At 42.8% G+C, this 22295-nt stretch overlaps 4 protein-coding genes across 7 annotated transcripts; all 4 read right to left on the bottom strand.

Moving 5' to 3' along the window:
* Nucleotides 1–374: 374 nt before the first annotated feature.
* On the bottom strand, nt 375–2651 carry ppp1r14aa (protein phosphatase 1, regulatory (inhibitor) subunit 14Aa). Its single transcript, XM_061300029.1, has 4 exons — nt 2409–2651; nt 1362–1442; nt 1146–1178; nt 375–876 (listed from the first exon to the last, which is right to left on the bottom strand). The coding sequence occupies exons 1-4, from the start codon at nt 2613–2615 to the stop codon at nt 709–711; spliced, it is 489 nt and encodes a 162-aa protein (XP_061156013.1). The 5' UTR covers nt 2616–2651; the 3' UTR covers nt 375–708.
* Nucleotides 2652–3224: 573 nt separating this feature from the next.
* dlb (deltaB) lies at nt 3225–8204 on the bottom strand. The gene is made up of 7 exons (XM_061300028.1): nt 7997–8204; nt 7674–7913; nt 7541–7598; nt 7210–7467; nt 5851–6212; nt 5483–5699; nt 3225–4668 (listed from the first exon to the last, which is right to left on the bottom strand). Exons 1-7 carry the CDS (start codon nt 8045–8047, stop codon nt 3962–3964), a joined length of 1893 nt encoding a protein of 630 aa, XP_061156012.1. The 5' UTR covers nt 8048–8204; the 3' UTR covers nt 3225–3961.
* Nucleotides 8205–13677: 5473 nt separating this feature from the next.
* Nucleotides 13678–16887, bottom strand: zgc:153990 (uncharacterized protein LOC768125 homolog). 3 transcript variants are annotated; one of them, XM_061299474.1, is made up of 5 exons: nt 16600–16887; nt 15801–15999; nt 15294–15716; nt 15150–15203; nt 13678–15062 (listed from the first exon to the last, which is right to left on the bottom strand). In XM_061299474.1, the coding sequence occupies exons 2-5, from the start codon at nt 15925–15927 to the stop codon at nt 14650–14652; spliced, it is 1017 nt and encodes a 338-aa protein (XP_061155458.1). In that variant the 5' UTR covers nt 15928–15999; nt 16600–16887; the 3' UTR covers nt 13678–14649. The 3 variants fall into 3 exon arrangements, with proteins under 3 accessions (XP_061155458.1, XP_061155459.1, XP_061155460.1); XM_061299475.1 differs by having other exon boundaries at nt 16544–16887; XM_061299476.1 differs by lacking the exon at nt 16600–16887 and adding an exon at nt 16350–16513.
* A 156-nt stretch (nt 16888–17043) lies between these two features.
* On the bottom strand, nt 17044–20996 carry capns1a (calpain, small subunit 1 a). Of its 2 annotated transcripts, none has more exons than XM_061299478.1 (11): nt 20783–20996; nt 19900–19956; nt 19785–19821; nt 19609–19701; nt 19393–19450; nt 19255–19319; nt 19029–19101; nt 18677–18751; nt 18351–18467; nt 18219–18277; nt 17044–18145 (listed from the first exon to the last, which is right to left on the bottom strand). In XM_061299478.1, the coding sequence occupies exons 2-11, from the start codon at nt 19944–19946 to the stop codon at nt 18119–18121; spliced, it is 651 nt and encodes a 216-aa protein (XP_061155462.1). In that variant the 5' UTR covers nt 19947–19956; nt 20783–20996; the 3' UTR covers nt 17044–18118. The 2 variants fall into 2 exon arrangements, with proteins under 2 accessions (XP_061155462.1, XP_061155461.1); XM_061299477.1 differs by having other exon boundaries at nt 18677–18755; nt 19033–19101; nt 20783–20993.
* Between the last annotated feature and the right edge of the window lie 1299 nt (nt 20997–22295).

Below are 22295 nucleotides of genomic sequence, written 5' to 3' on the forward strand. Positions count from 1 at the left end.
AATGAAATTAATCATTATTTATCACTCGCTGATTGGTGGTGCCATGGTACACTCAGCTGACTCGAGTGCTTGATGATGATGGTGTGCATGTGGGTGGGGCTCCATATGGACCCTCTGACTGGCTGCCGATCAATTCAGGGTGTGGTCTGCCTTTTGCCCCATATCAGCTGGGATAGGCTCCAGCGACCCTTGTGACCCTGAACAGGATGGAGGGAGGGAGGGAGCACCATACCCGGCCGGACTCCCCTAAGGCAAAAGCTTTCTTGCAAGATACAATGGTGAATTCTTGTTTCTGCCACCTAACGGACACTTTGGTAATTGACCATCGTCCCATAATGGGACATAGTGTAGTCAACAAAGAAATACTGCAAGGCTAGCTTGGTGGTTTCATTTTAATAGACTTGAAGAAACACAATTGAATCATGACTATGATGATGGATGTGTCAAAATATACATGCATTCTATTTGACTACACTTTTAAATGAATAATAGTTTAGAAATAACGGTAATAAGTTTGAACTTGTTTCTTCTCTCGCACTGTGCCACAAGCACGTCATTGGCAGTCAGAAACCAAATTCTCCAAGCACAACTGTTTTGTATATCCACTGGCAAGGATTTGACAAACCAAATCATATGGATCATTAAATACATGAGTGTTATGGGTTTTGAATGACTGTGTGTATATATAATGGAGGTTGGGGCAGCTCGTCAAAGGGTCTGGTTCTGGCCTTGGTGGAAATGGTGTGGTTTGTTGAAGTGATAAGGTTCATGGCGATGGTGGCTGTGAGCGATGACGGGATGCTCCACGCCTTCACTCTGCAGCTCTTCCTCCTTATGAACTCCCTGTAGCTTCTCCACCAGCTCTCTGACGAAGGTCTTGACAAGAACACAGCACCATCGTGTCACATCAAGTGCAAGGATTTTCCTACAGGTGGCGCTAGTGTTCACTTTCCAGTCTTTTCTACTTTGTAGATTTGCTTTTTGCAAATGCAGTCATGTACTGACTGCTCCTTCTAAATGGTGGGCCAGTGTCTTGTCTGTTTTTGTTGTTGTTTTTTGTAATACGAAAATACTAACAGCCCTCAACGGCCAGCCTGATCAGGACAAAATAAAAAGTGATGCGTGGAATAAAACCAAAACATTACCTCAGTGTCTTTGTTACACTTTGTAAGAAGCTCCTGTAAAAAACGGAATACAAAACGTTACATGCAGTGGAATATATTTCAAGAAAAGCAACAGCCTTTGTACCGTTCAACCTTTTGACTTGTCCTTCATCTTAAAATGTGGGACATATTCATTGTATATCTGCCACACACGGAGAATGGCATCAAATGTTCGAGCCTTTAAGAAAGTTTCTTTACCTGCAGTTTTTGAACACGTTCCACATCATCAGGAAGGTCAATGAAGTCATCAATATTCACCTCTTCAGGCATATCTTCTTCCTGATACCACCACATCAGATAAAGATGCAAAACATTTGAAAGGTTCTCATGGAAAGGCCACATCCATATCAAAATCGTGTGCGGCGCTAGATACCAGAGGTCAAACTCCTGACTAATGTTTGTTCTTCTAGTTAGCGGTACTCAACTGAATTGATTCATCAATCATTGTAAGACCCAAAAGCTCTTGTTTTCCTTTTCTTTTTTTTCTTTTTTTTACCGGGTCAATCAAATCCGAAAAGTTCCTCACTTGCAAAGACTCATAGAGCTTGAAGATTGTTTAACGCTATCTGAAAACTGAAGATTGCATGTCAGTCCTTTGTGGCTTTGAATACTAACACTGTTGTTTGGGCATAATTGCACCACAGAAGCTTCCAACAAATGGCCATTGTAGCTATTGTATCTATCGGCTGTGTGTCTGCCTCAGAATGACACATTCATTCATTCATTCCTCTTCAACACTGTACTCTGTGTCCCTCTTTCTTTCCACTCTAATTTGGAGGCGTGCCGCAAGACCAATTAGAAGATTTTTACGAGTAAACTAAAAGAAGGCAAGGGGCAGCTACAGTATCTGCAAAGATGCACACTTGTTTATCTCCATCCTGTCTTCCCTCCCCTTCCTTATTCGCCTCACACTTCCAGACAGGCCATGTAAGGAAATAACTCCTGAGACAGATTACAGATATAGGAGAATTGGACACGGGGGTTGTCCTTCTAAGGAGAAACAGACCTGCCCAGTGGCCACCTCTGTTAACTCTTAGAACACGAGATGGACCAGGAGATAGTCAGGACTGTCAAGCCTTGAATGATCCCCGTCGCCTGATTGCAATGACAGTTCCAAACTATTTGGTGGCTCAGGTGGAAGAAAACAATAATGAACCTAATCGGTTGTATTGATGATTTGGCAAAAAATGAGAAAAGGAGATGAGCACAGTACCTGCGGTTGTGCCTCCCTCTCGTGGGACCCACCTGACCAGAGTAGAGCACGTCAAGACGCTCATCAATCCACTTCTCCACATCGAGGCGTCTCTGCAGCTCTTTGCGGTTGTATTTGACCGTAACCCGGGCATGTCTTTTGGGGGCATGCCCCCCGCTGGATTCCTCAAGCGGATCTTCATCTAATAAATGAACGTCCCCGCTTTCTCCAGGTTGGGTACCGGTCCGGTCGGATGCCATGTTCTCTCTGTTGTGTACTGGTCTGACTGGTTTCGCGTCTTCTTCTCTCTCTCTCTCTCTCGCTCTTTTCTTTTTTTTTTTTTTTATTTAAACAAGCTGAAGTGGATCGAAGCGTTGGGAGGCGACGACAGGGCATAGTTGCGCCGGACTGTGTTTTGTTTTCAAAATGGTGCTTCCATCACATGTTTATATGGAAGCCCATTAACGTTCATGCTATTTGGTTAACACATGAGTCCCTTGACGTAAATTATGTCGTTGTACTACAAAAGTAACTTTATTTTGTTTTACTGTTGAATTCTCCTTTAAATAAACAGAGAGAAAACTGCCCTGGAATTAGTTTTCGCTTTTATGACATATCATGGAAAATAAAATGTTTTTCCTTTTAAATATATTTTATTGCGCACTTGAAGTCTCCAGGATAAGTAGAAAAAAAAAATCATCGAATCCCTTTAGGTGTTGCAGGGAGACTTTTAAATTCGGTTTGGGGAATCCTTTTTTTTATTATTTTAGGATGGAAGTTTATTTTTTCAATGGATCATTACTTAATCATCTTTTCTTCTAAAGGAAAGGAGTATCTACTTGTAAACTAGGTGTCTCAACTTCATTGCATGACATCAAACATGTTTTTATTTCACAACAAATCCACATTACGATCAACTTAAATATTAATGAAAACACAACACCACACACACACTTTGGCATGAACACAAACAATGGCACATGACAGGGCAATGTGATCAGTTAACAGTCAACTGATGATCCCTTTCTCCCTCTATCCCTGCCATGAATAACTTTGGGACATTTTATCTTCCGTCGCCCATGAAACTAATAAAAAAAAGAATAATGTTTGTCTTCATTCAGGATCATATAAATATATTTCTGTGACAATCAAAGTGAAGCCGTAAACATTGTTTTTCCAAATAAATAAATAATAAAGTATCGAAAAATGATGGTGCGCACAATGAGGAAAAAATGAGCAAAGGAAGATTGAAAAGCAAAAGAAAAAACAAAAGCAAAACAACAAAAGACAATGTCAAAGACAATCAGAAACCAAGTCATACATTGGAGGCAAATTTCCCAGCAGTCGGCTACTGTAACTTCATGTATTTGGTTTGAGTTGTAGGTCCTACGAAAGATGGATGATAAGAAGTTTTTTCTTTGGGTCTTAAATGTCAAAGAGGTACACCCCATATAGTTTTTTTTTAATCATCTTTGTAAATGATCTTCATTCGAGTAGTCCATCGTTTGGTCTGTTGTTGGACAGCGGCTTTCTTCAACTCGTCAATTTTGCTCCTCGTGGACAGAGGAGCGACAAGTGCTAATTAATATTCATTTCCTTGCGTTCTTCACCTGAGGCCAGCAAGTGAACCAAGGCCTGCCTCATCCCTCCATATAAATTCCGCCCTGCCCAGGCTGCTCTCCACAGGGTTGTGTCTGTACCCTGACCTTCCTTCCGAACAGGGCGCAAAGCTGAGGCGGGCTGTGCTGTTGCTGATCTTGAACAGACCGTTTGGGCTGAGGAAGGAGTCTCTCTCGCTTCCTCCCAGGTTGTTCACCGTCTCCAGGTCATTGTAAACTGCTGTGTCGCTGAGCTGCTTCCTTCCTTGCAGCCTCCTGCGCCTCCTCAGCAAGATAATACCGGCCGCCAGAGCCACCACCAGGACGGCAAGAATGCAGGAGATGGTCAACGTGGCCGAAGAGGGCTGCGAGCTTTGACGCAAAGCCGGCTTGAAACTGGGCTGGAGCGTGAACTCGCAACTGGGACCCATAAATCCTTTGGGGCACTGGCACACGGGCCCTGTGAAGTGAGTGAAGCAAGTGCCGCCGTTCTGACAAGGACGTTCGCCGCATGCGTCCGAGCGCACGCTGCAGTTCTTGCCGGTGTAGCCCAAGGTGCAGGAGCAAATGTAGTCATTCACACCATCTTGACAGGTCCCGGCATTCTGGCAAGGGTTTGAAGCACAGTCGTCCGTGTTGACTTGGCAGTTGGCGCCGGTGAAGCCCGCCTGACAGCGGCAGAGAACGCTCTGGCCCAGGTCTAGACACTCGCCACCTGAGAGGGGGAAAAGCACTTGGTCAGCATCGGGCAGACCAGACTCAAATGCTTGCAATGCAAATTTGGAGCGTTTAAAAATGCTAGCTGGACACTGCATGTGGTCAAATCAAGAAAGAGAGAAAGAAAGAGAGAAAGAAAGAGAGAGAGAAAGAGAGAAAGAGAGAAAGAAAGAGAGAAAGAGAGAAAGAAAGAGAGAAAGAGAGAAAGAGAGAAAGAAAGAGAGAAAGAAAGAAAGAAAGAAAGAGAGAAAGAAAGAGAGAAAGAAAGAAAGAAAGAAAGAAAGAAAGAAAGAAAGAAAGAAAGAAAGAAAGAAAGAAAGAAAGAAAGAAAGAGAGAAAGAAAGAAAGAAAGAAAGAGAGAAAGAAAGAGAGAAAGAAAGAGAGAAAGAAAGAGAGAAAGAAAGAGAGAAAGAAAGAGAGAAAGAAAGAGAGAAAGAAAGAAAGAAAGAAAGAAAGAAAGAAAGAAAGAAAGAAAGAAAGAAAGAAAGAAAGAAAGAAAGAAAGAAAGAAAGAAAGAAAGAAAGAAAGAAAGAAAGAAAGAAAGAAAGAAAGAAAGAAAGAAAGAAAGAAAGAAAGAAAGAAAGAAAGAAAGAAAGAAAGAAAGAAAGAGAAAGAAAGAGAGAGAAAGAAAGAAAGAAAGAAAGAAAGAAAGAAAGAAAGAAAGAAAGAAAGAAAGAAAGAAAGAAAGAAAGAAAGAAAGAAAGAAAGAAAGAAAGAAAGAAAGAAAGAAAGAAAGAAAGAAAGAAAGAAAGAAAGAAAGAAAGAAAGAAAGAAAGAAATTTTCATACGCCCACAAGGGGGCGCAAGGTTACCGTTTAAACAGGGCCTATTGCTGCAGCGATCCAGCTTCTTTTCACAGTTGGAGCCGGTGTAACTGGGTGGGCAGCGGCAGGTGTAACCCCCCGTCGTGGTCTCCACACACGTCCCGCCGTTGAAGCAGGGACCATCGGCACACGTCATTGCAATGATTTCACAGTTTTTGCCGTAGAATCCTTGCGGGCAGGTGCACGAGTAGTCATTTTCGAGGTCCTGCGGAACAATAACCAAAGCATTCCAAAGTGGCCAAGGAATTGCATTGTATTCAAATGAAAAATGCAGAAGCTCCAACTTGGTTGTTTGTGACACGGATTTCAAATCAAGCATTTTGACTTCTCTCTTTCAAATAAATACACTAACTTACATTGCAGCTGCCTCCATTTTTGCAGGGGTTGCTGTCACACTCATTGGTTTCCAGCTCACAATTGGTTCCCCCATAACCAGGCCTGCAGGTACAAGTGTAGCTGCCTTGACCCGTGTTGGTGCAGGTTGCGCCGTGGGCGCACGGCTTGTGGTTGGTGCAGTAGTTGAGATCCTGGTCGCAAAAGAGGCCCCCCCAACCCTCCTGACAGTTACACTGCCAAGGCTGGCTGCAGGTGCCGTGGAGGCAGCCCGGGTAGCGCACGCAATCGCTGCACGAGGGACCCTGCCAACCCATGCGACATTTACAGCCCCCCGGGGCCTCACAGTAGCCGTGCCTCTCGTTGCAGTCCGCAGAGCAGATGGCTAGGGGGAGGAAAAAGAAAGAGAGATGGGGTGGAGGGGGGGGGGGGGGGTGATTACAAAAGGCACGCCTTTGCATACATCTTCCACACACATATAGAGGTCTGTCTGACCCCAGCCCCCCTTTCAGACTTCAATCTTGGTTAAGTATTAAGCCGAGCAGCTGGCAGGCAAGGCACGCTGCCTGGGGATGCTTTCTTCTTTGTTTTGGTTTTTATCTCCTTACTACATACAAACAGATCACCTTGAAAATGGTTTGTGTCATCACAACCGCAAAGGCTTTTTTGTGTATCAGAAAACAGGAGGTCAATGGGACAACAATTTACAAAACACACCTTAACTGGATAGCACCGTTGTCTTTTACAATAAAAAGAGACCAGAGTCTCGAGTTTCTCTTTGGCAGGCAGGTCCCAAATGTTATGTATTTGTTTGCCAGAAGGGACTAACTTTTGTCTCAGTTCAAATACCGTATTTTCCGGCCTATAAGGCGCACCGGACTATAAGGCGCACCTTCAATGAATGGCCCATTTTAAAACTTTATCCTTATATAAGGCGCACCGGACTATAAGGCGCACCATTAATGCATCATGTCAGATTTCTAATCATTCTCCATTTTATCTTTTTTATTTCAACTTCAGACGGAACAAATTACTTTATAATCATAAAATAATGATCCATAGTCTTTTTGAGTCATGATTCATAGTCTTCAGCGGGCCACTTATGATTGATTTCATGACACAATACTTCGGGCCAGTTTGAATTTAGGAATTTGGTCCATATATAAGGCGCACCGGACTATAAGGCGCACTGTTGGTTTTTGAGAAAATTTTAGGTTTTTAGGTGCGCCTTATAGGGCGGAAAATACGGTAGTTCAAAAAGTTGAATTTCACCTGGAGTAGTCCCACTCAAGTCCTTTTTTCTTTCTTTCTTTTCTTAGTGGTGCCAAACTCATCTTTTGTCACATGCTTCATCTTAGTTAGGGTGACACTTTATGACTTACGTTCAGAGCAGTAGTTTCCTTTCCATCCCTCCAAGCAGATGCGGTTGCCCTCCTCGTCACAGGTGTAATGACCCAGCGTGTCGTCCCGCGGCCTGCAATACTCGGCGCAGCCGTCTCCAAAGTAGAATTCGTCACAGAAGACGTGGTAGGAATATCGCAGCTCGCTCTGCTCTCCAAAGTGCACGTCCTGGGACCAGTCCTCCCCGATGGCCAGTCTCCTCTTGGTGGCCAGGCGATTCACTAGATTGTTTTGGTTATCTGCAGACAAAATTCCGTTTGAATTCATTTCAAACATATTGCCATCACGGGAAGGTCACACAATGTCACCCACCTGTGTATTCAGTTGGGGATTCTGCGTTCCATGCTTCAATAATCAACGAAAATGTCCCCTAAAAAAATACGGGATGAATAAATATCCATCCATTGCCACCATTGAAATCATTTCATCATGATATCGAGCTTACCGGCCATTTGAAGTGGAACGGCACCCTGATCGGGGCACTGCTGGAGATGGACGTGTGATCGGCCCTGATGACATTGGTTTGCCCGGTCCCAAACGTGCACGGAGGCTCTGCGGAGATCACATCTTCCGGATGCTTGAGGCAAATTCGAAAAAAGATGTGGCAGTCCCTATGCCGTCTGCAAATTCGCTGCGCCGTGTGGAATGAGTTGATTTTCAACTCAAACACTCCGGAGCATAACACCTGAAATGACAAAACAGCAGGATATTTCAATAGATAGATTCTGCAACAAGTTTAGATCATTCAAGTTGAGGAAATCCACTTACAACGTGCACCAAGGCCAAAGCCGAAAGGTATCTCAGGTGTGCATGTGCCATTTCCTCGGACTTTTTCCAAATTGATATGGACGCAGGCAGTAATTCCACACAAACAAACAAAGAAAAAGATAACAGTCCGTCAAAACATAAATGTCTTCCTTTTGCGTTTTCTCCTCGTTTGTGGCTAACCCTATTTTACACGTTGCACTCGACTTTGTTTTGGGTGCTGCAGCGTAATGATTGCTTTTATACCCGGCCGCTGGTTGGTGACGCGCGTCACGGCCAAAGAGGTGGGTGGAGTCGGAGGAGACCTCAGGGGAGGGAGGCAAGTCTGCCTGCAGGGATTTACATACATCTGGCTGGACCCAACTCATTTGGATGGAGAAGAAGCTTTTTAGAAGGATATGGATTTGGTGGGTTAAGAAATACCTGCAGGACAACAGGATGCGAAAATACTCTTTTTCTATTACACGCCTAAAAACCGCCTCGAACATAACATCTGTTAGACGCAAAGTTGATTTTATTTATTATTATCCTATTTACTTAGATATACATATAGCAGACACTATAGCACATATGGTCCACTTTTTTTTCTTTAGCACTGAACCTTATAATTGCTCTGACGCGTGTGGGGGAGACAAAAAGTGTGTTGGAGGCGGGCGGGCGGTCGGGCGGGGGGTCCCTGGATAGGACTAAAGGCTATTCAGACGCCTTAAGCGTTTGTGTGCGCGTGCGTGTGCGTGCGTGCCTGTATCACATTGCCTTTGTCTGGCTCTCAAGTGAACAGCTGTATGATAATAAACGGCACATGGTCGGTCGTGTGCAGCGCCATCCCTGCTGCTATTGTCTTCCCAGAGCGTGACCCCCCCCCCCCCCCCCCCCCCAAAAAAAAAACACACACACACGCGCAACACCCCTCCCCAACGCATACACACACTCATCAAATCCAATTTTGCAGGGTGGGCTGGCCGTTCGTTGCTGCACCTGTCGTTGGAGGGTAAAAACACCTTAACTGTTGTTTACATACCAGAAGCTACAAACTCATGAGAGACAGTGTGTGTGGAGGGGGGGGGGGGGGGGGGGGTCACTCTTAATTAAACTGCTGCTATTTGACTTATTTTGAATGAAACGACATGTCACAAAAAAGGCCAAGCAAAGCACTACTGTAGCCTGGCCCCATGGCTGAAGTCAGCTAGGGTACGTTCTCGTTTGATAAGCCAAATGTGAAGGCAGCCCTATTCATATTCTAATGAGGGGGCTGGGGTGGGGGGTGGCGCGTGCCTAAGTATACTGACCGACTTCCTTACAATAAATCAGAAGATGTCTTTGTGTTTATTCCCAATAGGGGTTGCAGTATAGCGTCTGTGGATGTTTTTTGGTGTGCTATCAGCAGTGATGTCAAATAATCCAATGCCCCTACTGACATGGCCGCCAGCCACTAAGGAACGCACGCCTACCAGCCACTTCCTGCCTGTTGACAGTCTTATGATTGACTTCTTCATTGGCAAAATAGTAACTATGGCAGGGAATGAACACATTCTACATTTACAACATGTGTGAGAGAAGGTTTTAGATGAGGTGCTTCATGGATCAACAGTGCCTGCCTGATGCATATCTTTTGGGGGTGTCAGCTGAGCAGATGGACAACGCAGCCACTCCGTGTGCATACGTCTTACTCGCGAGGAGTGTGACATGAGCGTGCCATGGGGCATGGGAACCGGAGAAGAGTCATGTCACCCTCCCCGACGGACCTCCCATTCGAGAGGCCAGCATCTGGCTCTTGGAGCAGCTTGAAAACCTTCTCCCTAAGGTCCCGTGAAGAAAAAGGGGGAGTTCAGCAAACCTGAGCCGCCCGGGCGGGCTCTCCAGGGAAAAGTCAGCCTGCTGTGGCCGCGTCCACCGTCCTCGCTTTGTGTCTGATGCGTCGACAATCGTGGCTCGGCGGTGTGCTCATGGGTTGCATCTTTAGATAAACGTCTCGAAACTGGAATACAAAGCAGGAAAGAATTAAGGAAGGAGTTCATGTCACAAATACACATGCAATTCCGTAGAAACACACGAACAAGATCTTTTTTTTCTCCATATTCCAATGTTTGGGCCAATACCACATTGCAGTAAACACACAGAAAAGAGGCATTAGGTGATTGATGAAATTGCCGACATCAGCGAGCGAGCGACAACGTGACACAAGCCAGCTGGGACGTAAATGTGTGACTTTGAAGAAAAAAAAAAAAAGTGTGACATTGATTTTTTTGATTTGTTTTGTGGCTTTATTGCTTTGAATTCAGGCAGCTGGGTGGGTCCATTTCTGAGTGCGCCGTCAAAGCGGACTGACTGCTCTTGAGTGACAGCAGCCAAAAGACAGACAGCCGACTCGGGTGACAAACTCAAGTTATCCACGTCAAATTGTTAACATTGATGTCAATAGCTAATTGTTGCATCCTGAAAGGCGTCCATCCACAGGCGTGACTCACCTTGATCCCGCCACCAGCAAAAAAACGCCGGAGCCTTTATTTGCACCGACTACTTTTATTAATAGCGTGACATCCAAGAAAGTGTCACTAAAAGTCACATACATGAGTGTGACATTGACCCAAAATTCAGGAGGGGTTCTCGAAGACGAATTGGAATTCAAATCCATGACTGCGACATTTACCCAAGATTCAGGAGTGGTTCTCGGAGATGAATTGGAATTTAAATCAAAACACGAAAGCAGAATCTTCAAATCAGGTAAAGTGCATTTTCAGAACTCGCCGATAAACGGCGCTGACGTTATTTTCAAACGGTTTCATTTGTGACTCAGTATGGTGGATTGAAGCTGTTGCAGTAGTTCTGGGGATCCTCTCTCTTCTCCAACTGGGTGTCATCATAGCCATGATGGGCCAATGTCAGTGACGTGACGAGCAGTTGAAAATGGCGTTAGCGCTAGCGTCATGGACACTAAATGTGTTTGTTTTGTTGCAGACTTGGGAGTGTGCCCCAAAAATGCTGCCATCTGCCGCAATCTCACTTCACAACATTTCCAGCTGCAGGACATCTACAACATGTCGGTAGAAAGCAATGTTCAGTTGAAGGCCAACATCTCTTTTCTGACTGTAGAGAAAAACAATCTTGAGGTGGAGCAAAACACCCTCCTCGCCGAGACAGACACCCTCACAAAGAAGAAAGCCGTCCTCCAAACTGAGATAGAACAGCTCAACAAAAAGATAGAGATGCAGACCTCATACTAAGTACCATCCAGAAGAAAAACAAGATCAAATGTGATTGCTGTTTGTTATGGTATTTTGTACTCCGAATCGATGTGCATGTTTGCCTTCAAGTCTCCTTTTGGTTCAGGCTAACGGTGTCGTGGAGAAAAGATTCGCCGGGAGCCAGACACTGTTAAGAGATGCCCGGTCGGAAACAAGTGGAGTGGTCCTCTCACTCGATTTTGCTTTATTGTTTGGATGCTTTGATTCGGGACTTTAGACTTTGTGCCATTCGAATGGTATTACCTACCCATTGACTTTCATCATTTGTCTTTGGAATTCCTGCTAAGCATGATGTCATGGGGAAGAAAGCTTTGATTCAATATTTAGATTGTAATTCTTATTTCATGGCAACCCTAATAAAAAGAATTCATGACATTTGTATAGCGCTTTTCAAAAACCCAAAGACCCTAGAAAAGCTAAGCCGGCCGGCCGTATATCGGAGTTACTGCCCCTTCCTAATCCAACAGTGGAAGTGAACTGTTTGACTATAAGCAGCAGATGTACCAGTTGAGACAAGGCCACCTCCCTCCCTCCCCCCACGCAGGCACGCCTCAGTCCCACCTTTGCTGGTCCCCAAGCCAGACTCTCAGCTTCTGCAGCAGATGGGGGATGAAAGGAGGAGCTGGGAGGATGGAAGGCATGCAAACAACAGGCATAATAACTGAAGACAAGGAAAGGTCACACTGGTCAACTGTGGCAAGGGAAAGGAGGGGGCGGGGGGGAGTTGCAGAAGGATAGATCGATATATACATTTTGGCCATTTATACTGGGCCCCTCTAAATGCATCACTCTTTCTGCCAGATGTCAACAAGTTCTTTAAGCTTTAAGAAACTAAGCAAAAAAATTTTTTTGGGGGGGGGGGGGGGGGTAAACTGTATTTCTTTCATTTTTATTTTCTAGGGATGCTACATTAAACCAGCTTGAAGCAAAAAATCATTACAATATGTAAAACATCAGTATTTGGACTGCTTGCAAGATATGTTTAAAAAAAAAAAAAAAAACAAGTTGATGTTAGTATGTTTTTCTAAAGGGTTATTTTGTAGTCTTTTTTTGTCGAGAGGAAAGAACTTACAATTCAGTACAATGCTGTTTTACAGACACTCTGTACAGAGAGAATAATAGCTTTTGAGTGAGGCTTAAGTCCAGTGTTCAAGGACAGCCTAACGAGCGAAAGCAAAAGAAGATGGAAAAAGAATACAGCTGCCTGTTCAGGACCCCACCCAGGGAGACACGAGCTGGCTACCCAATGCCTTCCAGCTATGCAGGAAGCGCCACTACAATGTTGAACTTCTATTCAAGTGCAGCACACGCACAGTTAGAGCAGCTGTTTAACCAGAGGAGGCAACTTTCAAATAAAACCACAACTGAAAGCATGACTATATTGCTGACTGTGCATTTCAAAACATTGAGACTGCTAGTTTCATGGCAACTCAAGTTCCTACTGTCTTAATGTAAAAACAAACATTTTTTTAAAATTCATCCACCTGCTCCAATCAGCACAAGCAAAGTGATACTTCAACCTTACCTCAATATTTCACCATGAATCATTCAAAAACAAAGTTTACTGAGTTCAGTAGCTATAGTTGCTTTAAAATGATTGTGCTGACCTAGTAAAGTTAATAACACTTCTCCTGGGCAAACAATGACGTGGTATGCTGAGAACTACATGTTCATTCGGGTGACCGTGCTCTCTTCATCCGTTGGCAGCTTTTACTAACTACCACAGCGCCCTCTAGTGGACGTAGCTAGTACCATGTGCTATTGGACGCAGGTGAGTTTCTTTTACGAAGGCATTTAACACATTATTGTTCCCCAAGAATAAGGCAACACCTTCGATGCAATTCATCTGATACAACTCGTCAAAAAGAAGTGAAAACATAGAGTGCACAGCTCTAAAATCTGCAGAAAGACTGATGCTAAGCTAATGCTATGGAAACGAGGGCATCATAGACACGCAGTAATATGAAAGTGAAATACACTTTATGATTTGGTGTCATCTCAAGCCTACTGCTTTACCGTCGTTTCCACAGGTCGAAGGAAGTAAACGAACGCACAATGAATCGAACGGCAAATCCTCCATTTCGGCATCGTTCAGATCATTAATTGGACTCCGAAAGTCTTTCCGGGTAAGAAAGATGGCGGCGGATTGGCGAAACCGTTTGGCTGCACCCATCATGACCTTGTTTGGTCGTGCCGCCCCAAAGACTGGCACATAAACGATAAAAAATACATAGTAAATATTAGATCAAACTGAACGGAGTAAAAATATCCCTCAAACAGACTATAAAAGTATCTCTATATAGATGGATAGATAGATAACCCTTTTCGACAATCTTGGAGACTCCAAGAGCACGACCAAATGGATATAAAAGCAAAAAAAAGTGGATTTTCCATGGTGGCAAACTTTTAAGTGAGGGGGGGGGGGGGGGGAGCCCAAAATATTGACAGATAGTTTATTGAACATCTGAATGAAAAAAATTCTTTTACGTAAGTTCTAATATATAATGCAGTAAAGAATGTAAAAAGGAAAGTATAGCTTTAAGATATATGGACCATATAATGGTCAGGTGCTGAAAACTACTCAAGGTTACAGTACTCGTGATACTCTATACACACACACGCCAGGGAATACTTATGGACTCTCGAATGTCAGCAATAAAAGCAAAGAAATGCTTTCAAAAGTGGTCCATTCTTTTCAATGCAATGACAGAAGTATCACTTTCAGTAGCAAGAAAACAAACCCACCCACAAAAAAAGTCCAATTTGACCGCTCGGACAGGCTTTCTAGCAATACAGTTGGAGGATTTTGTTTTTGAACGACTACAGTCAATAATTTTTTTTCTAGAAATGTTAAACTTGAATATTTAAGAGAGTAAAAGTGAGGATCTGGCTTTCTTTTTCTATGTGTGCACAATTATTAGGCAACTATTAGTGTGTAGAATTATGATGCAACTCACGTAAAAATGGAAAGGTTCCCATCTCACTTGTTTATTTTCATTTGACAAAGTGAGACTAATGAATAATTTAAAACTGACTAACATGGAAAAAAAAAAATGTGATCAATAGAGCCACCCTTCTTTTTAATAACAGTTGTGTCTTTTTGGCCCCATTTCAAACAAGTTGCCTAATAACGATGATGAACACTGTGGGGTGCTCCAGCATCCCTCTTTACACAAATACACATCATTTGAAAAGCATTCAAGCTTATACAGCATGGAGTTGGAAAATAGGCATCAAAATGATGATGGTGGTCAAAATACGCACTTGCCTAATATTTCTGCACGGTGTACCGTCTCTACCCACAATGGAATATCAGTCAAGTACTGTCATCAATAAAGTAACCAGTGTAAAATCCAAAAGAAATTGAAGCGTTACGTGGCCAAGTCTGGGGTCAGATCCGGCAACGTAATGCTATAACGCTGGCCGTCCGTTGAGCTTATCGTGCATGAGCGTGATGGCGCTGCCCGTAAAGTCTCGAAGCACCTGGACAGTTTCTCGTTGGAGCTGCAGGGACTCGCGCACAAATTCCTGCTGGGTTTCCGCAAGCTGCTGCACCGACTCGGACAGAAGCTCCAGCGAGCGGGAAACCGTTTCCAGCAGGACGTTGGTGGCATGCTGCTCCTGGAGGCTGGCCGAAGCATTTTGTAGCATGCTTTCCCTCACGTTTGCGCTGGGCAGACCGCTGAATGGAATTGAGGCTGTCAAGGTTGAAACGCGAGAGGAAGTAGGAGCTTGTTCTTGTTTATGGAGGCCATTCTTTCCTTGGTGATCCCCTCTTAGTTTATTTGGGAAACTTGAAGGGAGCGTGTCGTCATCATCCCAGTCTGGGGGGGGACAAGCAGACATAGGTGATCAAGCAGACCTAGGTGAAGGTGTGTCTTTTAAAATGGATCCCATTGATGACAACTCACCTTCTGATACAGGTATTTCAAACTGCACGTCAAAGGCAGTATGTGATGAGTCCCCTGAAAAATGAAATGAAGCAAAAATATGACGATAAAGATGAACAGTCACCAATCAAATTCCCAAAGCAGTAGTTGGATCCTCTTTGCTACCTGACTGCGCAAATCCACCTGAAGACATTGCCGGAGGCCGAGACGATTCGTCGGCACCGTTCGGCGAACTCTGCATTCCAACCATGTCGTCCTCGTCCATTTCTTCAACGTCGTCGTCGTCGTCGTCGCAAAGAGGGCCTAAGTCACTGTTGATCTGATCTTCCTGATCCATCTCCAGAATCTGAAGCACGACTTTCTCGGTTTGGTTAAGGTCTTTGGAGAGCCGCGAGTTGATGCCCCGGTTTGGCACCTTGCCTGAGCGCATGGCAGCAACTTTCCGCTTGGTGTCACACTTCAGGTCTGACCATTTCTTAATGACCTCAATGACCTCTCGCTGACACTCGCCGATCTCATTGACACGAGCTGCGATTTCAGCCCATGTGCGCTTCTTCACATCTGTTGGCACGCCACGGTTGAATTTGCCTGAAAAATGGTGATATTGTTGTCACGACAACATTGGTCCCGCTAATAAACGGACCAGCTTAGCATGAGCATTTAGAGACATACCCACAATCACAGAGCGATGTTTCCTCACTTCATCTAAAAGGATGTGGACCTCACTGAATGTGAAACGCGCTTTCCTTTTCTTGAAGCGTATGACACTGTCTTGGTTGAAGAGTAACGTTGAAGACATCCTCCACAAAACAGCGTCAGTGGTTCTTCAGCCGCTTCGTAATTGACTCTCAGCTCCAACTTCCAGATGAGTCTGCCAAAGGGTTGATCATGAATGACATTGGATTTTTGACATTGTGACTCAAAATACAACAAGTGAACGACAAGGCTAACATTTTGTGCTATTTGAGCACAAGGTGAGAATAAACCTACACGCGTTCCAGCATTGACTACTTTGCTCGCAAGAATAAACTTTACAGACACTATTTACAAATAACTATATGCATGTATCAGACAAAATACTTTGGTCGAAAACTGGCGTATATACCGAAGAGTTTGGTAGCGTTTGCATTATTTCAGCTCGGCTAGTTCTCCAAAGCATTGATTGCTAAAGCTAACGTTGACTCAGGTTGGCAGCTAATAATGCACAGTTTTTATTCTCACCACGTGCAGTAGATGAACTGCTAGTGTACGTCTTTATTGCATATGCGGCATCAACATAGCAAACCTGCACTTAATTCAATAGAAGTTGTTTTATGGCAGCATTGATGCTATTCAAGCTCAGCTATGCTTTCTTTGCAGCCAAGGCTAATGCTTGTCCTAAGCTAACAAAAAGAAAGCGCAGTATTCGCACGTACTGGCGATTGGAGGGCAGGTCAACTTCCAAAGCGCAAGTCGAAAAAGATCAACTCACCCGAGTCCAAAAGTTTACATTTGCTCTTGAAGCATTTAAAGTCCTTATCAACAACAAGCTAGCTAAAATAAAGCTAGCGGGAAGACTCCCATTCAAACTATGTCCGGTGACTAGTTCAGGTCAGGTGGCGCAATTATGCTTCAATGCCCCACAAATCAGAAGACAAATTAAAAAAAACTTTTCATTTGTATTACACGACCCATAGATGTGTCCAAAATAGTAGACACTTAGATTTTTTGGTTTGCTTGCCTTTTGATGACTTTTTTCTGATTGTAAAAGAGCTCTTATTTTGAAAGAGAATCACTTCCGAGAGAGCGAGAGAGAGAGAAAAACTGAATAGATAAATTAGATTTTTTAAATTTTTATTTAATTTAATATTGTTTATGATGAAAAGGCATGTCTCAATTAAGTGTTGGTAATTTAAGAATTCAATTCAAATCAAGACACGTTGATCACACCTTTATTTCCAATACAGCACACGTGTGTATTTCAACGAAAAGTTAAGTGCTTATAACTAGAATGACAAAAACTTTGAAAAGGCACCTCAATTATTGGCTGCATGCATTAGTAGCATACAAATCTGTATTGTGTATTCATTCACACATTATGCTGGTTCAGGCATATTCCCAGAATTTGGAGTTGTAACAAATGGTAACATGGGCAGGTGGGACTAATATGGAACATAAAATGACATAAAATGACAAAAACACCTATCAGCCTGTAATCCAAAACAATGTCTCTATGTTAAAACATGCTATCAGGAGAGGACAAGAGATAACATTTCAAATTTCCATTTGTATGTGTGTGTGTGTGTGTATATATATATATATATATATATATATATATATATACATCCATATTATATATATATATAATATATATATAATTATATTATATAATATATATAATATAATATATATATATATATAATATATTATATAAAATTAATTGATTACAAGACTTAGCCAACATTTGCAGGCTAGACTTAAAACAATGTACTTGATGTAATGCAAAATAAAATGTGAATTAAAAGGCAAACAACTAAACATCTTTATGGCTGTTTTGGAGGAGAGAGGTTTGCCCTTTAAAATTGATCCTGACTTTCACAATTTTAATGTTTTTGTCAACTGAAATGTTTTTGATTCAGCCAAACTATTTCACATTTTATGTGGTCTATAATTTGGATTTGACGCTTCACATTTCATTTCGGACTCGAGTACAGTCAAAAAGCAAATGTCAAATAGCAAAGCTAACGACTTAAGCTCAACATGCAATTTATCATGTTGGCTAACAGCTTTCTCTTCAGCGGTGTGACCATTGTCAGTGAAGGTTTGTGCTTCTTTGATTGACACAGCATTCATATTTGCTTTACAAGTAATATGGCACATTCAACAATACGCTAACAGCTTCAAAATGAACATTTGCAGACAGTGAGTGGGCTGAATAAAATGGGAAGTTGCTGGAAGATGGTGATATATATAGCTACAGACCATGTAAACAAAGTAGGACTCTCCTGGGCTCAAGAATACATGGTCAACTGAAGCCACTGGGAAAGACACAAGCATAGAGAAAATGTAAGATTTCATCCAATGACCGAGTTCTCAGTGAGATGGGATTACCTCCTGAACATTGACTTTGATACTCCCGTTGTTGTCCTTATCCAGCGTTTTAAAGGCACCTGAACAAAAAGGTACATCTTAGTGCCAGCGCCGAAACATCGCAACGTAAAAGGCGATTTCTTTGGAACTTACGGCACATGGCGTCCAGCCTTACGAGACAGCCAATGTAGTTGTCAAAATCCAAGTTGCCGCTCTCGTCGCTGTACCTGCGAATGATCATCTGGAACAGCTGCTCACTCAGAGGAAAGCCTGCGCAAGACCATTTCAACAGTCCGTATTAAATCCATCAAATTCAACTATATAGTGCATCTGAAAAGCATTCACGGTGCTTGATTGTTTTTCTTCCATATTTTATTCACATCCCAAAATGCAATTAATTCAATTAAAAAAAATAATAATAATGTAAAAAAATCAACACAATTCTAATCCATAATTGCTCCCCACAGGCAAAAACTCACCAGCAGCTTTGAAAGCGTTGGGCAATTCATCCGCCCCAATCACCCCAGAGCCATCAGTATCGTAGGTCTTGTACACTCCCTAAACAACAAGAGCGTACGTCCATTTTTTTCAAACATGCATTCAAAAATGGAATCTTGTAAATCAACTTGCCAAATTTAAAACTGAAACGGCATAAAGATTTGTTACTTGATTGCAGTGTAATACCAAAAATACTTTGCCTGTGTTGCCATTGTTCCACAATCTTTTTTTTTTTCTTTCTGTGACTCAGTGGTAAGGATTAACAGTGACCACAGGAATGCAACGGCAAAGAAAGGAAACACCCATGTAGAATAAATGCGCTGTTCGCGATACTTGCCTGCCATTTCTTGATGTTGTTCCACAAGTATTTGAATTCATGGAAGCCGAGTTTTCCAGTGCTGTCACTCTGGAACATCATTAAGGTCATCAAATATGTCATATTTGCCTAAGGTGTACACCCAGTTTACATGGCACTTAGTGTGACTTATCTTTCAAAAGCTTTTGTGTCACCTGTGAAAACATCAGCTAAAGCCCTAAAAAAAAAAGAAAGGAAGGATACATCCATGACTGCCACCATGCTTCTGCAAGACTCAATACTGAAGCCATCCGTCTTCAGATCTCCATCTGAAACACACGCAAGGCTTTTTTCCTTCTGCGATATAATATCAGGTGCTACATTAAGATCTGATGAACTTACGTTTTCCAATAATTTTGTTGAGGATGTTCATGAGTTCAGCAGGACTCACTTCCATGTCCTGTGAGAATTCAAAAAGTAGAACTTAAAGTGCACCCATGCAATCAAATGTCATGAAGTTAGAACAATCAAGGTCAGAAGATGGGGGGGGGGGGACCAAGTATGCGCTAGACCACGAGACAGTTTCAACAATGAAACCAAGTTGGGCAATCCACTCACATCTCCGGCCAGTTGCTGGAAGACTCTGCGGAACTGTTTCTCCTCATCGTTCTCATGCTGCTCGGCGTATGCGATGGGTCTGCGAGGTGGAGGCTTTGAGAACGTTGCAAACTTTATCATTAGTCTCGAATTAATCGTGCACACATTGAGCTAAATAGGAAACGCCTGTCACTCACAGGTTCCGAGGGCATGAACGCGGCCGGGTCGATGTTGCTGCAAAAAGCACAATTCAAATGATAAGGTGAAAAAAGACACTGCGTTTTGAATTGGGATGATTGTGTCGTATCTTACCCGATGACATTAATTAGGCCACCGATGAATTTACTGGCAAATGACATCTTTAGTCAGCTGTGAATTTCAAAAAGTAACAGATTATTCCAAAATCCAGCTATTTCCAGGGACAATCACTGATGAAGAGGCAGACTCTCGTTCCTTGCAAATTAAGTCATTTATTCGCAGTTCGACGCTAGTGACAGGAATGACGTCATTTCCAGAATGACGATCAGGAAAGAAAGCTCATATTGAAAAAAGAAAACTTTCAATATGTCGTTTGAATCAACTAGAAACTGTCTTAAGCCAAACTCAGGATTGCAAATATTACAGGGGAAAATATCTCGAGAAAAAAAAAACAAAAAAATGAATCGGGCCGCCGCTTGTAAAACACAATATGGAACTTGGCGTGCCGGGTTAAGTTTGGAGTGACACGCCCACAAGCAGCAAACGTTTCCTGGGTGGCAAAAGGCTGCCGCACCCCAAGCGCTGAAAGACGAACTTTTATTTGTTTTGTTTGCAAAACACAATAAGCCTTAACAACAGCAAACTGTCATCTGTACAAGTTATTCCTTGACGCTTTCTAACTATATCGCAACGTGATGTTTTTCCACTGTTTCTTGGCTGAAATAAATTGCGGAAAAAAACACGTTATGGTCATATTTGCAATATTTTTAAACGTATATTATCAGCAATTTGGATTGAAACCTCAAGACTACAAGAGCGACATTAATCCGAGGCAGCTAATACAGTAGGCTAAAGGCTAACACGAAGCTAGCCATTTTACGAGCAAGGGCACAACCAACCTTGCCCGTCGAACCGGATCAACCTTTTCTTTTCTTTTTGCTAATAGTTCTCCAGCCCTGCATGGGTTGACAGTGACATAACATGCGCAAAGACTTACCGCAGTGCGCAAGTAGTTAGCGAGAAAGTCGGCCGGTGTTGGGCAAGTTTCGAAGCAGCTGGCCTGGCACTGAAGATCCCCCGGTTCGTCTGTCCGTCCGGTTTACCGTGACCACAAACACAACCTGATTGGAGCAAGTAGGAAGGGAATATGGACTACAAGAGTGCAAACTGTATCCGTCCTGCTGCCAGAACCGCACCTCTAATCTCTTATTTGCATGCTCACTCGCTCTTGCGTGACTGCCATCTACTGGAGTGAGTGAGACCAAAGCGTAAAGACGACAAATGGAAAGTTGGGAAGGTGTTTCTTTTTCAAAATTCAAATTGTATGAATCATATTTGCATCATTGAAAAATACAAGCTGTGTGAAAACCCCTGGCTGTTTTTCTTTTATGACATTGTATTTTGTTCCTATTTGAATTTTCTATTTCATTTTGTTGAAAGCCATAATTGTTTAGTATGTTTGACACAAATATATAAAAATAAATATATTGGGGGGTGTCAAAGTGTAAGAATGAATATTTTTGCTCCAGTTAAATGAGCAGCAACACTGGTAATCAATGCAGTTCATACTATATTGTAATATTAATAAAAATATTAGAATCTCTGGATTACAACCTAGTAGCTGTGTTTGATAATATGTGACGTGCAGTGCAGTGCAGATATGTCTCCTTCAGATAGATCCCACTCCAGCTAAAATGACTCCATCCATGAAACAGAGGTATCCATGGTTACATCAGGAGCCATGTTAAGAGAGCCTGAGTGCATGCGTGTCTATTCTCAAGCAGTCATTACCCCTACCCCCTCCCCAAATTCATCATTTGAATACATCGCCCTTTCACCTCAAGACTTTCTAAATGACATTTGCAGTTTATGCTTTCAATCATTTTGATGATAGACTGCTTATTAAACATCTCTGAATTATGAATGTAAATATGACTTGGGCAATTACCTGTGTGACTTTGAACGATTGAAATGATGAGCTTGGCCATTTCAGGGGCATTGAGGCTGCGGGGTGAAATATTGCATATGGTAGCGTCCCAGTGCGACATATTTGCAGTCTTCAGAACAACCTGTTTCCTTGACAACGCAGTTTTATCATTCAAGCCCATTGCTACCTTGTCTCAAAGCAGGAATCAAATGTGGCTTGGATTTCTCTCGCTGCAGGGATTCACAACACAGCTCAGACTGGGATGAAGCTGTGGAGAAAGCAGCCTGGGAAATTAATTCCTACTCGCATTGCATATTCAATGAGTGACTATACAAATAGTCATTAGGCATGAAATGAAAGCAGCACTGAATTAAGGAGATTGAAATTGGTTGTTGATAAATGCATTCGAATATACAGTGAGTATTTGAGCTAAGCATTGGATGTCGTATTTGTGGCAGTGAAACAATCCGGAGGCAACGTTACGTCGTAGGACTGCTTCAAAATGACGCGACGGTGAATTCACCTACCTTGGGTGTTTTTGGAATGCGGTAGGGAAGCAGAGTATCCGCGCAGGCAGGCAGGC

Source organism: Syngnathus typhle, linkage group LG15 (assembly GCF_033458585.1).
Source record: "Syngnathus typhle isolate RoL2023-S1 ecotype Sweden linkage group LG15, RoL_Styp_1.0, whole genome shotgun sequence".
Lineage (NCBI taxonomy): Eukaryota > Metazoa > Chordata > Actinopteri > Syngnathiformes > Syngnathidae > Syngnathus > Syngnathus typhle.

Bases quoted from the DNA above. Each gene is read 5' to 3' on its own strand.
- ppp1r14aa (XM_061300029.1), bottom strand. From the start codon at position 2,615: ATGGCATCCGACCGGACCGGTACCCAACCTGGAGAAAGCGGGGACGTT. The intron at 1,179-1,361 runs GTAAAGAAACTT...CGTTTTTTACAG, and splicing joins AACGTGTTCAAAAACTGCAG to GAGCTTCTTACAAAGTGTAA. The intron at 877-1,145 runs GTAATGTTTTGG...GTTCTTGTCAAG, and splicing joins AGTGTAACAAAGACACTGAG to ACCTTCGTCAGAGAGCTGGT.
- dlb (XM_061300028.1), bottom strand. From the start codon at position 8,047: ATGGCACATGCACACCTGAGATACCTTTCGGCTTTGGCCTTGGTGCAC. The intron at 7,599-7,673 runs GTAAGCTCGATA...GTATTTTTTTAG, and splicing joins CGTTCCACTTCAAATGGCCG to GGGACATTTTCGTTGATTAT. The intron at 5,700-5,850 runs GTAAGTTAGTGT...ATTGTTCCGCAG, and splicing joins AAAATGGAGGCAGCTGCAAT to GACCTCGAAAATGACTACTC.
- zgc:153990 (XM_061299474.1), bottom strand. From the start codon at position 15,927: ATGTCTTCAACGTTACTCTTCAACCAAGACAGTGTCATACGCTTCAAG. The intron at 15,717-15,800 runs GTATGTCTCTAA...ACCATTTTTCAG, and splicing joins ACATCGCTCTGTGATTGTGG to GCAAATTCAACCGTGGCGTG. The intron at 15,063-15,149 runs GTGAGTTGTCAT...GTCCCCCCCCAG, and splicing joins TGAAATACCTGTATCAGAAG to ACTGGGATGATGACGACACG.
- capns1a (XM_061299478.1), bottom strand. From the start codon at position 19,946: ATGTCATTTGCCAGTAAATTCATCGGTGGCCTAATTAATGTCATCGG. The intron at 19,702-19,784 runs GTGAGTGACAGG...ACGTTCTCAAAG, and splicing joins CGTTCATGCCCTCGGAACCT to CCTCCACCTCGCAGACCCAT. The intron at 18,752-19,028 runs GTATCGCGAACA...TTGTTTAGGGAG, and splicing joins CATCAAGAAATGGCAGGCAA to TGTACAAGACCTACGATACT.